The sequence below is a fragment of the Coregonus lavaretus genome, assembly GCF_964263955.1.
Source record: "Coregonus lavaretus genome assembly, chromosome: 25".
NCBI lineage: Eukaryota > Metazoa > Chordata > Actinopteri > Salmoniformes > Salmonidae > Coregonus > Coregonus lavaretus.
Window position 1 is genome coordinate 30,188,254 of NC_140012.1, and position 16,715 is coordinate 30,204,968.

The 16,715-nt window shown below is 45.5% G+C and overlaps 1 protein-coding gene across 2 annotated transcripts in view; it reads right to left on the reverse strand.

Annotated features, from left to right (window-relative positions):
• Positions 1-16,715, reverse strand: part of pgbd5 (piggyBac transposable element derived 5) — a 65,993-nt gene that overhangs the window by 26,139 nt on the left and 23,139 nt on the right. For both annotated transcript variants that reach the window (XM_084142076.1, XM_084142075.1), the window contains exon 5: positions 8,207-8,404. In XM_084142076.1, the coding sequence (XP_083998202.1) occupies positions 8,207-8,404 (198 nt within the window). The remainder of the gene's footprint in view (positions 1-8,206; positions 8,405-16,715) is intronic.

A 16,715-nucleotide genomic window follows, 5' to 3' on the forward strand; every position in this document is an offset into this window, starting at 1 on the left:
ATCCTCAGCTATCTTATGCTAATTACGCTAGATTTCACTCAGGTCCTACAGTGTAATGTTGCATGGAAATTGGAAAGTTACAGGAGGGTAAATTGAAAAAGAAATGCAAGATCAAAGAGTAAGCGCATATTCAGAAAAGTCAATGGAAAAATTGAACAGAATTTAAGATTATAATTGGGCAGCAGACTTGATAAGGTCTCAATTTGTAAATATATCTCTGACTTGCCGTCACCATTCTCTAGGCTTCAGTCGTTCACATGATTACTTAATTTCACAGCCATTTCACCAATGATACAGTGGTATATTTATTCAAAGGTCAAATAGTTCTCTCTGTAGCTATAATGAACTGTTATGACCACCACTTACCCATCCAAACAGTATAGAGTATAGTCTGTACAAGAAAAGATTGTAGGGACACACTGAAGGTTGGGGTGGGAGGGGGTTGTGTTTTGCTGTATTTTGGGTTCTTATATTATCTGTAGTCAGATAAAATTTGTACTGGATTAAGGGACAATGAGAACTAACAAAAAATAACCTACATCCTCTATAGCAGTGGTCACTAACCTTTTCTGAGTCAAGATCACTTTCTGAGTAAAAATGCAAGCCGAGATCTACCGCTCTGATAAAAAAAAACATGACTTAACAAACGTAAGCCTATACAACATTAACCAATTAAAAACAGTTCTGTAGCAATGAGGTTTGTGCAGTAGGCTATAGGCCCAATACATTATCACATTTACATTTTTACATTTACATCATTTAGCAGACGCTCTTATCCAGAGCGACTTACAAATTGGTGCATTCAACTTATGATAGCCAGTGGGACAACCACTTTTCTTCTTTTTTTTTATGGGGGGGTGGGGGGTAGAAGGATTACTTTATACTATTCCAGGTATTCCTTAAAAGAGGTAGGGTTTCAAGTGTCTCTGGAAGGTGGTCAGTGACTCCGCTGTCCTGGCGTCGTGGGGGAGCTTATTCCACCATTGGGGTGCCAGAGCAGCGAATAGCTTTGACTGGGCTGAGCGGGAACTGTGCTTCCGTAGAGGTAGGGGAGCTAGCAGGCCAGAGGTGGATGAACGTAGTACCCTCGTTTGGGTGTAGGATCAGAGCCTGAAGGTAAGGAGGTGCCGTTCCCCTCACAGCTCCGTAGGCAAGCACCATGGTCTTGTAGTAGATGTGAGCCTCAACTGGAAGCCAGTGGAGTGTGCAGATGAGCGGGGTGACATGAGAGAACTTGGGAAGGTTGAACACCAGACGGGCTGCAGCGTTCTGGATAAGTTGTAGGGGTTTAATGGCACAGGCAGGGAGCCCAGCCAACAGCGAGTTGCAGTAATCCAGGCGGGAGATGACAAGTGCCTGGATTAGGACCTGTGCCGCTTTCTGTGTAAGGTAGGGTCGTACTTTGCGAATGTCGTAGAGCATGAACCTGCAGGATCGGGTCACCGCTTTGATGTTAGCGGAGAACGACAGGGTGTTGTCCAGGGTCACGCCAAGGTTCTTTGCACTCTGGGAGGAGGACACAATGGAGTTGTCAACCGTGATGGCGAGATCATGGAGCGGGCAGTCCTTCCCCGGGAGGAAGAGCAGCTCCGTCTTGCCGAGGTTCAGCTTGAGGTGGTGATCCGACATCCACACTGATATGTCTGCCAGACATGCAGAGATGCGATTCGCCACCTGGTTATCAGAAGGGGGAAAGGAGAAAATTAATTGTGTGTCGTCTGCGTAGCAATGATAGGAGAGACCATGTGAGGATATGACAGAGCCAAGTGACTTGGTGTATAGAGAGAATAGGAGAGGGCCTAGAACTGAGCCCTGGGGGACACCAGTGGTGAGAGCACGTGGTGCAAAGACAGATTCTCGCCACGCCACCTGGTAGGAGCGACCTGTCAGGTAGGACGCAATCCAAGAGTGAGCAGCGCCGGAGATGCCCAACTCGGAGAGGGTGGAGAGGAGGATCTGATGGTTCACAGTATCAAAGGCAGCGGATAGGTCTAGAAGGATAAGAGCAGAGGAGAGAGAGTTAGCTTTAGCAGTGTGGAGAGCCTCCGTGACACAGAGAAGAGCAGTCTCAGTTGAATGACCAGTCTTGAAACCTGACTGGTTTGGATCAAGAAGGTCATTCTGAGAGAGATAGCAGGAGAGTTGGCTAGAGACGGCACGTTCAAGAGTTTTGGAGAGAAAAGAAAGAAGAGATACTGGTCTGTAGTTGTTTACATCTGAGGGATCGAGTGTAGGTTTTTTGAGGAGGGGTGTAACTCTCGCTCTCTTGAAGACGGAAGGGACATGGCCAGCGGTCAAGGATGAGTTGATGAGCGAGGTGAGGTAAGGGAGAAGGTCTCCGGAAATGGTCTGGAGAAGAGAGGAGGGGATAGGGTCAAGCGGGCAGGTTGTTGGGCGGCCGGCCGTCACAAGTCGCAAGATTTCATCTGGAGAGAGAGGGGAGAAAGAAATCAAAGCATAGGGTAGGGAAGTGTGAGCAGGACCAGCGGTGTCATTTGACGTAATAAATGAGGATCGGATGTCATCAACCTTCTTTTCAAAATGGTTGACGAAGTCATCCACAGAGAGGGAGGAGAGAGGGGGAGGAGGAGGAGGATTCAGCAGGGAGGAGAAGGTGGCAAAGAGCTTCCTAGGGTTAGAGGCAGAGGCTTGAAATTCAAAGTGGTAGAAAGTGGCTTTGGCAGCGGAAACAGAGGAAGAGAATGTAGAGAGGAGGGAGTGAAGAGATGACAGGTCCGCAGGGAGTCTAGTTTTCCTCCATTTCCGCTCGGCTGCCCGGAGCCCTCTTCTGTGAGCTCGCAATGAGTCCTCAAGCCACGGAGCAGGAGGAGAGGACTGAGCCGGCCGGGAGGATAGGGGACAAAGAGAGTCAAAAGATGCAGAAAGGGAGGAGAGGAGGGTTGAGGAGGCAGAATCAGGAGATTGGAGGGAGAAGGATTTAGCAGAGGGAAGAGATGATAGGATGGAAGAGGACAGAGTAGAGGGAGAGAGAGAGCGAAGGTTGCGACGGCACATTACCATCTGAGTAGGGGCAGAGTGAATAGTGTTGGAGGAGAGCGAGAGAGAAAAGGATACAAAGTAGTGGTCGGAGACTTGGAGGGGAGTTGCAGTGAGATTAGTAGAAGTATAGCATCTAGTAAAGATGAGGTCAAGTGTATTGCCTGCCTTGTGAGTAGGGGGGGACGGTGAGAGGGTGAGGTCAAAAGACGAAAGGAGTGGAAAGAAGAAGGCAGAGAGAAATGAGTCAAAGGCAGAAGTAGGGAGGTTAAAGTCACCCAGAACTGTGAGGGGTGAGCCATCCTCAGGAAAGGAACTTATCAAGGCGTCAAGCTCATTGATTAACTCTCCAAGGGAACCTGGAGGGCGATAAATGACAAGGATGTTAAGCTTGAATGGGCTAGTGACTGTGACAGCATGGAATTCAAATGAGGAGATAGACAGATGGGTCAGGTGAAAAAGAGAGAATGTCCACTTGGGAGAGATGAGGATTTCTGTGCCACCGCCGCGCTGACCAGATGCTCTCGGGGTATGCGAGAACACATGGTCAGACGAGGAAAGAGCAGTAGGAGTAGCAGTGTTTTCTGTGGTAATCCATGTTTCCGTCAGCACCAAGAAGTCGAGGGACTGGAGGGTAGCATAGGTTGAGGTGAACTCTGCCTTGTTGGCCGCAGAATGGCAGTTCCAGAGGCTCCCAGAGACCTGGAACTCCACGTAGGTTGTGCGCGCAGGGACCACCAGATTAGAGTGGCAACAGCCACGTTGTGTGAAGCGTTTGTATGGCCTGTGCAGAGAGGAGAGAACAGGGATAGACAGACACATAGTTGACAGGCTACAGAAAACGGCTACAATAATTCAAAGGAGATCTGAATTAAATGAACTAAACATCTGGGAAAGCGACTTCCACTTTAGAAATTATAATTGTTGTAAACTACAGCGGTTCAATGTTTTCTAGGAATAGACTCTAACTTAGTTTATTCAGCTAGCTAACTTGGTACAGTATTCTTCCGTGAAAACCGTCCAGGGCACCGAATCCTATGACGCCATAGCCAACTAGCATGCCAGCCTCCAATAACACGGTTTAGCACCAATACTCGGTTACAACAAACCACCAGTGTGTTAACATGCCAAGCAGATCATTCGTGTCCGTGTCTAACGTTGTGTAAAGTTTTGGGTTAGTTTTGACAGTTTGAGTGAGTCCGTCGTCAACTTATTCAGCCAGTTAGTTAGCTAGAATAGTTAGCATACTAGCTAGCCATTGCTCTCTGCCAACGAACCAACCCCTCCTCCCATGGCACGAACACACAGAGAGAGCCAAGCTAACGTTAACTAGTCACCCATGTCCCGAATTCCCTTGAACGACTCTGGTTACCAGTATGTAAAAACAAAACACAAATGTAGGTTATAACTTACCCTTAGTAGCTACTGTTAGCCAGTTAAGTGCAAAGCTAGCCACTGAATCGATTCAGCCAGTTCGCGTCTGTCCCAACGGAGAGAAAGCGTCTCCAAATATTAAAGCTAGGTCGTTCCAGCTATTGTTTAGTTAGCTATCCAGGTAGCAACAAGCTAGCTACATTTCGAGTACAGTAGCTACTAACTACCTAACGTTAGCGCTTCAGATAATGAGGTTAGAAAAACAGCTGAATGGTAGGCAGCTAGCTGGCATAATTAATTACAGGTACTCTTAAGCGTGAAATAACATTGGAAACAACTATCCACAGTTGCTAATAGTTACTAGTAGCTACCCGCTAGCTAGTCCAGGTAGTGGGTTAGCTAGCCTCATGCTTCACCGGCCTCAGCCGAATACAATACTTACCTACAATAATTACCTACAATAACTATCTAGATAAACTACCTACAATACCTAACTACAATACCTACCTACAATCTAAATACATGGTTTAAGCTTTACTCGACACCATATAAGCCAAGCTTACCTCCCGCCAGAGAGAGACAACCTCACCCGACGCCTCCGCTGTCACAATGTGCAATCACTGCTTATTGGATATGCTTGAATTGCTCTGCAATGTTGTTCTTCTCAGACCATTTTGGTATATCATCACACTGGTAATATATAATTTGTTGTATTACTTGTGAGGCCTGGCTAAGTGAGCATAATCATTCGCTTTTTTTTTTCTGGACTGATGGCCTGCATTTGATGGTCTGCCTCTCACCTCACTCACCGTCCCTCTGCTCTCCCTCCCTCCGCTGAGAAAAGGGGACACAGTCTTCCAGCTGATGGTGAAACTCAAGTCGCACTGCATTATTTCTGCCTCATGCACTAATTCATGTTGTTACTCCTACGACCAGAGAAAGTGAAATATTCCTTGATCTAAAAAAAAGACACAAGCCGCTAATAATAACAACGCAAGCTTATCGGAACACTATACTCATTCATTGCAGCTGCAGTGCTGGTTGTAGCGTGAGTGGAAGTAGGGAGAACGCACATTTTATGGCTTGTTGAACAAAGTGTTGACTGACAGTGCTGAATAACAACTTAAACATGAACTTACTCATAAAAACAGCAGCTCTTTGCTGTATTCATTGAGTCGCTCTCTAGTCATGGTTTTAAAAGTTTTGAATTCTCACAGTATCAACTTTCTGTGCATTCAAGGTTTCTTTTTACAGTCTATGGCTCGAGAAAACTGTGCAGACACGGTAATCTGAGCTATCTGATTGGCCAGCCGTAGGCCTATAGGTGCACTTGATTTGCTCTCTGGGCCTGCCGGGTAGGTGGAGTTCTACCTTCAAATAAAATAAATGGTTCAAAATGTGAATACTTTGCCTTCCTGGCTGCTAAATCAAGTGCACCTACCGCCAACAGCGCGAAACGAATAAAAAAAAAAGAATGCAAGGCTTTATCGTTGAGTTTTTTATAGAAATGTTTGGTGATCGACTAGGAATGACTTGGAGCACTGCTCTATAGTTTTAATTCACATTGTGAGGATTTTCATTGTTGAATCCAAACACTCCCTCAAATTCAGCCCTTCTTTTAACACAGTCCATGAACAGAATCCAAACTCTCACTCGATTCCACTAATCTACTCTGGATACTCCTGTTTATCTATCCAGATTTAATGCATTTTCCCACCTAATTTATTTTACAAATGGGATTAAATGTGTCTGAGGTGAGAGAGCCTTTCACATGCCACGCAACAGGGATTTTCTCCCATTCCCATTATCTCTGAACATCACTCCATCCTCATACAGGGAGAGACAGAGTGATGAGGTGTTACAGTGGCTTGCATAAGTATTCACCCCCCTTGGCATTTTTCCTATTTTTGTTGCCTTACAACCTGGAATTAAAATGGATTTTTGTGGGGGTTGTATCATTTGATTTACACAACATGCCTACCACTTTGAAGATGCAAAATATTTTTGTGTGTGAAACAAACAAGAAATAAGACAAAAAAAACAGAAAACTTGAGCGTGCATAACTATTCACCCCCCCAAAGTCAATATTTTGTAGAGCCACCTTTTGCAGCAATTACAGCTGCAAGTCTCTTGGGGTATGCCTCTATAAGCTTGGCACATCTAGCCACTGGGATTTTTGCCCATTCTTCAAGGCAAAACTGCTCCAGCTCCTTCAAGTTGGATGGGTTCCGCTGGTGTACAGCAATCTTTAAGTCATACCACAGATTCTCAATTGGATTGAGGTCTGGGCTTTGACTAGGCCATTCCAAGACATGTAAATGTTTCCCCTTAAACCACTCAAGTGTTGCTTCAGCAGTATGCTTAGGGTCATTGTCCCGCTGGAAGGTGAACCTCTGTCCCAGTCTCAAATTTCTGGAAGATTGAAACAGGTTTCCCTCAAGGATTTAACTGTATTTAGCGCCATCCATCATTCCTTCAATTCTGACCAGTTTCCCAGTCCCTGCCGATGAAAAACATCCCCACAGCATGATGCTGCCACCACCATGCTTCACTGTGGGGATGGTGTTCTCGGGGTGATGAGAGGTGTTGGGTTTGCACCAGACATAGTGTTTTCCTTGATGGCCAAAAAGCTCAATTTTAGTCTCATCTGACCAGAGTACCTTCTTCCATATGTTTGGGGAGTCTCTCCCTTTTGGCATGTGAGAGACTTTGCTTATTTTTTTCTTTAAGCAATGGCTTTTTTCTGGCCACTCTTCCGTAAAGCCCAGCTCTGTGGAGTGTACGGCTTAAAGTGGTCCTATGGACAGATACTCCAATCTCCGCTGCGGAGCATTGCAGCTCCTTCAGGGTTATCTTTGGTCTCTTTGTTGCCTCTCTGATTAATGCCCTCCTTGCCTGGTCCGTGAGTTTTGGTGGGCGGCCCTCTCTTGGCAGGTTTGTTGTGGTGCCATATTCTTTCCATTTTTTAATAATGGATTTAATGGTGCTCCGTGGGATGTTCAAAGTTTCGGATATTTTTTTATAACCCAACCCTGATCTGTACTTCTCCACAACTTTGTCCCTGACCTGTTTGGAGAGCTCCTTGGTCTTCATGGTGCCGCTTGCTTGGTGGTGCCCCTTGCTTAGTGGTGTTGCAGAGTCTGGGGCCTTTCAGAACAGGTGTATATATACTGCGATCATGTAACAGATCATGTGACACTTAGATTGCACAGAGGTGGACTTTATTTAACTAATTATGTGACTTCTGAAGGTAATTGGTTGCACCAGATCTTATTTAGGGGCTTCATAGCAAAGGGGGTGAATAGATATGCATGCACCACTTTTCCGTTATTTATTTTTTAGACTTTTTTGAAACAAGTTATTTTTTTAATTTCACTTCACCAATTTGGACTATTTTGTATATGTCCATTACATGAAATCCAAATAAAAATCCATTTAAATTACAGGTTGTAATGCAACAAAATAGGAAAAAAACGCCAAGGGGGATGAATACTTTTGCAAGGCTCTGTACATCAGGGTTTCGTCTACAGAGTAGATTATGAGTGCATTAACAACTAGGAGTTACTGTGGTCTGTGAAATCCACATCATGTCAATCATGGGTGGTGACTCATACTGTGTCAGTCAGCCCTAAAGTGCTTAATAATGATGCTCCATTTCAGAGCATTATAGTGATACAGTAGGTTTTGCTACAAACGTTTTGCTTTAAAATTGAAGGCTGTTCACTCTAGAATCTATGCTTCATCATGATTAAATACTGTTTAAACATCCACCTCCAATTCATGAGGAAAAAAAACATGGGTAATATCACACCGGTCCCAGAGCGGGTCTTCTTACCTTCCTTGGTGGGTGAGTAGGCGTTGGTAAGGAAGCGGAAGTGTCCCTTGTTGTACCAGCTGATGAGGGAGGTGTTACCTCTCATCATGGTGCGGGACTGGCCCCTCTGCTGGGGGCTCTCAGGGTTCACCAGCATGGACTGGGGCAGGCCGGTGCAGTCACTCTTCTTGGTGCTCAGCAGCCCACAGCAGTAGATGTCTGGCAGAGGACAAACACACACCTTTAGACTTTTAGACATCTGGGACACGTTCAGGATGGTGCAACACAAAGAACGTTAGAGATATCCAAAATGTATTTGTCACATGCGCCGAATAAAACAGCTGTAGACCTTACCGTGAAATGCTTACTTACAAGCCCTTAGCTAACAATGCAGTTTTAATAAAATAGAGTTAAGAAAATATTTACTAAATAAACTAAAGTAAAAAAATAAAAAAATAAAAAAGTAACATATTAAAATAACAATAATGATGTACATAATGGAGGTACAGGGGGTACCGGTACCGAGTCAATGTGCGGGGGTACAGGTTAGTCGAGGTAATTTGTACATGTAGGTAGGGGTAAAGTGACTATGCATAGCTAATAAAAAGCGAGTAGTAGCAGTGTAAAAACAAAGTGTCAATGCAAATAGTCCGGGTGGCCATTTGATTAATTGTTCAGCAGTTAATTGTTTAGCTTATGGCTTGGGGGTAGAAGCTGTTACGGAACCTTTTGGACCTAGGATTTGGCACTCCGGTACCGCTTGCCGTGCGGTAGCAGAGAGAACAGCCTATGACAATTTTTTGGGCCTTCCTCTGAAATCGCCTAGTATATGTGGTCCTCTGTAGCTCAGCTGGTAGAGCACGGCGCTTGTAACGCCAAGGTAGTGGGTTCGATCCCCGGGACCACCCATACACAAAAATGTATGCACGCATGACTGTAAGTCGTTTTGGATAAAAGCGTCTGCTAAATGGCATATTATTATTATTATTATATAGGTCCTGGATGGCAGGAAGTGGCGCCGGAGGATGACCAGAATGGCGCCGGAGGAGATGGCTGCCATTTTACGGGCTCCTAACCAATTGTGCTATTGTGTGTGTTGTTTCGCGTTATTTGTAACTTATTTTGTACATATTTATAATGTTTCTGCCACTGTCTCTCATGACCGAAAAGAGCTTCTGGATTTCAGGACAGCGATTACTCACCTCAAACTGGACAAAGATTTTTTCTTTAACGAGTCGGATGCGAAGGATTTTCTTCAGACACCCGACAAGGCCCAAATCCCCGTCATTCGGCATGAGAAAGAGACAGAGATATCGGGGACGTAGGTCGGGGTGCCTTGCAAGGGTCCGACGGCGAGTGCGTAATCTGCCTCTACCATCAGTCCTATTAGCCAACTTACAATCATTGGATAACAAAATAGACTAACTAAGATCACGGATATCATACCAACGGGACATTAAAAACGGTAATATCTTATGTTTCACAGAGTCGTGGCTGAAGGACGACATGGATAACATACAGCTGGCGGGATATACGCTGCATCGGCAAGATAGAACAGCTGCCTCCGGTAAGACAAGGGGTGGCGGTCTGTGTATATTTGTAAACAACAGCTGGTGCACAAAATCTAATATTAAGGAAGTCTCAAGGTTTTGCTCGCCTGAGGTAGAGTATCTCATAAGCTGTAGACCACACTATTTACCAAGAGAGTTTTCATCTATGTTTTTTGTAGCTGTCTATTTACCACCACAAACCGATGCTGGCACTAAGACCGCACTCAATGAGCTGTATAAGGCCATAAGCAAACAGGAAAACGCTCATCCAGAGGCGGCGCTCCTAGTGGCCGGGGACTTTAATGCAGGGAAACTTAAATCTGTTTTACCTAATTTCTACCAGCATTTTAAATGTGCAACCAGAGGAAAAAAAACTCTAGACCACCTTTACTCCATACACAGAGACGCGTACAAAGCTCTCCCTTGCCCTCCATTTGGCAAATCTGATGACGTAGATGCTAAGCTACAGGACTGTTTTGCTATCACAGACTGGAATATGTTCCGGGATTCTTCCGATGGCATTGAGGAGTACACCACAACAGTCACTGGCTTCATCAATAAGTGCATCAATGATGTCGTCCCCACAGTGACCGTACGTACATACCCCAACCAGAAGCCATGGATTACAGGCAACATCTGCACTGAGCTAAAGGTTAGAGCTGCTGCTTTCAAGGAGCGGGACTCTAACCCGGACGCTTATAAGAAATCCCACTATGCCCTCCGACGAACCATCAAACAGGCAAAGCGTCAATACACGACTAAGATTGAATCGTCCTACACCGGCACCGATGCTCGTCGGATGTGGCAGGGCTTGCAAACTATTACACACTACAAAGGGAAGAACAGCTGCGAGCTGCCCAGTGAAGCGAGCCTACCAGACAAGCTAGATTACTTCTATGCTCGCTTCGAGGCAAGCAACACTGAAGCATGCATGAGAGCATCAGCTGTTCCGGACGACTGTGTGATCACACTCTACGTAGCCGATGTGAGTAAGACCTTTAAAAACAGTTCAACATTCACAAGGCTTCAGGGCCAGACGGATTACCAGGACGTGTGTACTCCGAACATGCGCTGACCATCTGGAAAGTGTTTTCACTGACATTTTCAAACTGTCCCTGACTGAGTCTGTAATATCAACATGTTTCAAGCAGACCACCATAGTCCCTGTGCCCAAGAACACTAAGGTAACCTGCCTAAATGACTACCGACCCGTAGCACTCACGTCTGTAGCCATGAAGTGCTTTGAAAGGCTGGTCATGGATCACATCAACACCATTATCCCAGAAACCCTAGCGTAGCGCCCCAACAGATCCACAGATGATGTAATCTCTATTGCACTCCACACTGCCCTTTCCCACCTGGACAAAAGGAACACCTGCATGAGAATGCTATTCATTGACTACAGCTCACTGTTCAACACCATAGTGCCCTCATCACTAAGCTAAGGACCCTGGGACTAAACACCTCCCTCTGCAACTGGTTCCTGGACTTCCTGACAGGCCGCCCCCAGGTGGTAAGGGTAGGTAACAACATATCCGCCACGCTGATCCTCAACACGGGGGCCCCTCAGGGGTGCGTGCTCAGTCCCCTCCTGTACTCCCTGTTCACCCATGAATGCATGGCCAGGCACGACTCCAACACCATTAAGTTTGCCGACGACACAACAGTGGTAGGCCTGATCACCGACAATGATGAGACAGCCTACAGGGAGGAGGTCAGAGACCTGGCCGTGTGGTGCCAGGATAACAACCTCTCCCTCAACGTGATCAAGACAAAGGAGATGATTGTGGACTACAGGAAAAAGAAGAGGACCGAGCACACCCCCATTCTCATCGACGGGGCTGTAGTGGAGCAGATTGAGAGCTTCAAGTTCCTTGGTGTCCACATCACCAACAAACTATCATGGTCCAAACACACCAAGACAGTCGTGAAGAGGGCACGACAAAGCCTATTCCCCTTCAGGAGACATGGGTCCTCAGATCCAGTACATCACTGGGGCCAAGCTTCCTGCTATCCAGGACCTCTATACCAGGCGGTGTCAGAGGAAGGCCCTAAAAATTGTCAAAGACTCCAGCCACCCTAGTCATTGCCTGTTCTCTCTGCTACCACACGACAAGCGGTACCGGAGCGCCAAGTCTAGGTCCAAAACAGATTCTACCCCCAAGCCATAAGACTCCTGAACAGCTAATCAAATGGCTACCCGGACTATTTGCATTGTCCCCCCCCCCCCCCCCCCCACCTCACCCCTTCTTTTACGCTGCTGCTACTCTCTGTTTATTATTTATGCATTGTCACTTTAATAACTCTACCTACATGTACATATTACCTCAATTACCTTGACTAACCTGTGCCCCTGCACATTGCCTCTGTACCGGTACCCCCTGTATATAGCCTCTCTACTGTTATTTTACTGCTGCTCTTTAATACTTAAAAAAAATATATTCTTTACTTATCTATTTTTTACTTAACACTTATTTTTCTTAAAAACTGCATTACTGGTTAAGGGCTTGTAAGTAAGCATTTCACTGTAAGGTCTATACCTGATGTATTCGGCGCATGTGGCAAATAACATTTGATTTGATTTGATTTTAAGCTTGGCCCCAGTGATGTACTGGGTCGTACGCACTACCATCAGGATGCTCTCGATGGTGCAGCTGCATAACTTTTTGAGGATCTGGGGACCCATGCCAAATCTTTTCAGTCTCCTGAGGGGGAAAAGGTATTGTCGTGCCCTCATCACGACTGTCTTGGTGTGTTTGGACCATGTTAGTTTGTTGGTGATGTGGACACCAAGGAACTTGAAACTCTCGACCCGCTCCACTACAGCCCCGTCGATGTGAATGGGGGCGTGTTCTGCCCTCCTTTTCCTGTAGTCCACAATCATCTCCTTTGTCTTGCTCACATTGAGGGAGAGGTTGTTGTCCTGGCACCACACTGCCAGGTCTCTGACCTCCTCCCTATAGGCTGTCTCATCATTGTCGGTGATCAGGCTTACCACTGTTGTGTCGTCAGCAAACTTAATGATGGTATTGGAGTCGTGCTTGGCCAAGCAGTCATGGGTGAACAGGGAGTACAGGAGGGGACTAAGTACGCACCCCTGAGGGGCCCCCGTGTTGAGGATCAGCGTGGCAGATGTGTTGTTGCCTACCCTTATACAAATGTACTGTAATGTAATGAATGGAGTTGACATGATTCCTTACTTTAAATGTCGGAGGCACTTCTGTTCTACATAAATTATTTATATTTGAGCGAACCACCACACTGTATAATCTGTACACTGTACTGTACATGTGAGAGTCTTGAGCCTCATGTTTGCTGAATATAATCCCCTTCTTTCCTAAAGCCTGTCCTCTGCAGTAATGATAGATGGCCCAGATTACAGGTGGCCAGTATGTGTTCAGATTGAGATCAGAGGATAAAGCCTAGAGGAGGACACCAAGAGGACAGACTAGCTCTCACACTACCTCTTACTCAGCAAGGGGTGAAAGAAAGACAATGGCGTTTGTAATTGTCAAGGAGCTGAAAATGATTAATATCTCTGTGTCAGCTGCTGCAGGGCTACAGACTGGTTTACTGTGGCATCACTTCCCCTCTCACCCCCTGTTCACTTTGTTAATTAAAACAGTAGGATGTACTGGTGGTCTAGGTTTCCAAAATAAGCATTTGGAGAATTTACTGTACGTCATCTTTACAGTTTACTGTATGGCTGGTAGCGCAGCCTAGTGGGTGGTAGGCATGGACACAGCAAAACAAACACAATTCACATGTTGGTTCTCAGGGTTTCAATTGACTGTCTTCTTTTTCATTGCTACAGTAGCAGGGGGACATGTATGGTAATTAAAAACTGCAGGGGATGAGCAGGGAGTGATGAGAAAGGAGATTACAGTACATACTGTACAGCGAGAAAGAAGAAGATAGAGAAAGGAAGAGGATGGAGAGGGTGAGAGCGACAGAGAGCGAGACAGAGATTATTGTTGGGGCGATAGCAACAACACAGCTGCTTGCACCAGGCTGCCAGTAATAAGAAGTGTATGCAAACAAACCTAGGCTACTGTGGATAGCTAGCTATATGGTGGTATTCAAGGGGAGTAAATGCAAACAGTTATTTAGATTAGCTAGGTAGCTAGCTAATGTTAGGTTGCTTGTCCAAAGTCCAGCAGGTAGCCTCTGTAGCTAGCTAACACCAGTCAGCTGATAGCTAGCTAGCTAACAAACAAACAGGCAAAGAAAGGTAGCTAACTAGCCAATGAATGTGGGTTTGTTTTAATTAGTTAGGTAACGTAATGGTATACCAGTCAGATGAGCGCTAACGTTGGCTAGGTAGCTAACCAACAAGCAAAGAACGCTAGCTATATTTAGCCAAGTAAGGTTTTTCATATAAGGCTGAAGTCATCATGTGTAAAATGCTGACCTAGACACTTGCGTGTAATCAGAGCACAAAAGCGAACGTCCTTGGCCGCTATGATAGCCAGTTAACGTTAGCCTACTAGAAAGTGTGTGCCCTCATGCCTGGAGGGAAGCTAAAGTCATTCCGCTACCCAAGAATAGTAAAGCCCCCTTTACTGGCTCAAATAGCCGACCAATCAGCCTGTTACCAACCCTTAGTAAACTTCTGGAAAAAATGGTGTTTGACCAGATACAATGCTATTTCACAGTAAACAAACTGACAACAGACTTTCAGCACGCTTATAAGGAAGGACACTCAACAAGCACAGTACTTACACAAATGACAGATAATTGGCTGAGAGACATTGATGATAATATGATTGTGGGGGCTGTCTTGTTAGACTTTAGTGCAGCTTTTGACATCGATCATAGTCTGCTGCTCGAAAAACGTATGTGTTATGGCTTTACACCCCCTGCTATAATGTGGATAAAGAGTTACTTGTCTAACAGAACACAGAGGGTGTTCTTTAATGGAAGCCTCTCAAACATAATCCAGGTAGAATCAGGAATTCCCCAGGGTAGCTGTTTAGGCCCCTTACTTTTTTCTATCTTTACTAACGACTTGCCACTGGCTTTGAGTAAAACCAGTGTGTCTATGTATGCGGATGACTCAACACTATACACGTCAGCTACTACAGCAACTGAAAAAACTGCAACACTTAACAAAGAGCTGCAGTTAGTTTTGGAATGGGTAGCAAGGAATAAGTTAGCCCTAAATATTTCAAAAATGAAAAGCATTGTATTTGGGACAAATCATTCACTAAACCCTAAACCTCAACTACATCTCGTAATGAATAAACCGGAAATTGAGCAAGTTTAGGTGACTAAACTGCTTGGAGTAACCCTGGATTGTAAACTGTCATGGTCAAAACATATTGATACAACAGTAGCTAAGATGGGGAGAAGTCTGTCCATAATAAAGCGCTACTCTGCCTTCTTAACAATACTATCAACAAGGCAGGTCCTACAGGCCCACAAAGTGGGACTTGGGAAAATTGCAGTTGGCTCAGAACAGGGCAGCACGGCTGGCCCTTGTCAAATCAAATCAAATTTTATTTGTCACATACACGTGTTTAGCAGATGTTATTGCGGGTGTAGCGAAATACTTGTGCTTCTAGCTCCGACAGTGCAGTAATATCTAACATGTAATATCTAACAATTTCACAACATATACCCAATACACACAAATCTAGTAAGGAATGGAATTTAAGAATGTATACATACAGTGGGGTGAACAAGTATTTGATACACTGTCGATTTTGCAGGTTTTCCTACTTACAAAGCATGTAGAGGTCTGTAATTTTTATCATAGGTACACTTCAACTGTGAGAGACGGAATCTAAAACAAAAATCCAGAAAATCACATTGTATGATTTTTAAGTAATTAATTTGCATTTTATTGCATGACATAAGTATTTGATCACCTACCAACCAGTAAGAATTCCGGCTCTCACAGACCTGTTAGTTTTTCTTTAAGAAGCCCTCCTGTTCTCCACTCATTACCTGTATTAACTGCACCTGTTTGAACTCGTTACCTGTATAAAAGACACCTGTCTACACACTCAATCAAACAGACTCCAACCTCTCCACAATGGCCAAGACCAGAGAGCTGTGTAAGGACATCAGGGATAAAATTGTAGACCTGCACAAGGCTGGGATGGGCTACAGGACAATAGGCAAGCAGCTTGGTGAGAAGGCAACAACTGTTGGCGCAATTATTAGAAAATGGAAGAAGTTCAAGATGACGGTCAATCACCCTCGGTCTGGGGCTCCATGCAAGATCTTACCTCGTGGGGCATCAATGATCATGAGGAAGGTGAGGGATCAGCCCAGAACTACACGGCAGGACCTGGTCAATGACCTGAAGAGAGCTGGGACCACAGTCTCAAAGAAAACCATTAGTAACACACTACGCCGTCATGGATTAAAATCCTGCAGCACACGCAAGGTCCCACTGCTCAAGCCAGCGCATGTCCAGGCCCGTCTGAAGTTTGCCAATGACCATCTGGATGATCCAGAGGAGGAATGGGAGAAGGTCATGTGGTCTGATGAGACAAAAATATAGCTTTTTGGTCTAAACTCCACTCGCCGTGTTTGGAGGAAGAAGAAGGATGAGTACAACCCCAAGAACACCATCCCAACCGTGAAGCATGGAGGTGGAAACATCATTCTTTGGGGATGCTTTTCTGCAAAGGGGACAGGACGACTGCACCGTATTGAGGGGAGGATGGATGGGGCCATGTATCGTGAGATCTTGGCCAACAACCTCCTTCCCTCAGTAAGAGCATTAAAGATGGGTCGTGGCTGGGTCTTCCAGCATGACAACGACCCGAAACACACAGCCAGGGCAACTAAGGAGTGGCTTCGTAAGAAGCATCTCAAGGTCCTGGAGTGGCCTAGCCAGTCTCCAGACCTGAACCCAATAGAAAATCTTTGGAGGGAGCTGAAAGTCCGTATTTCCCAGTGACAGCCCCGAAACCTGAAGGATCTGGAGAAGGTCTGTATGGAGGAGTGGGCCAAAATCCCTGCTGCAG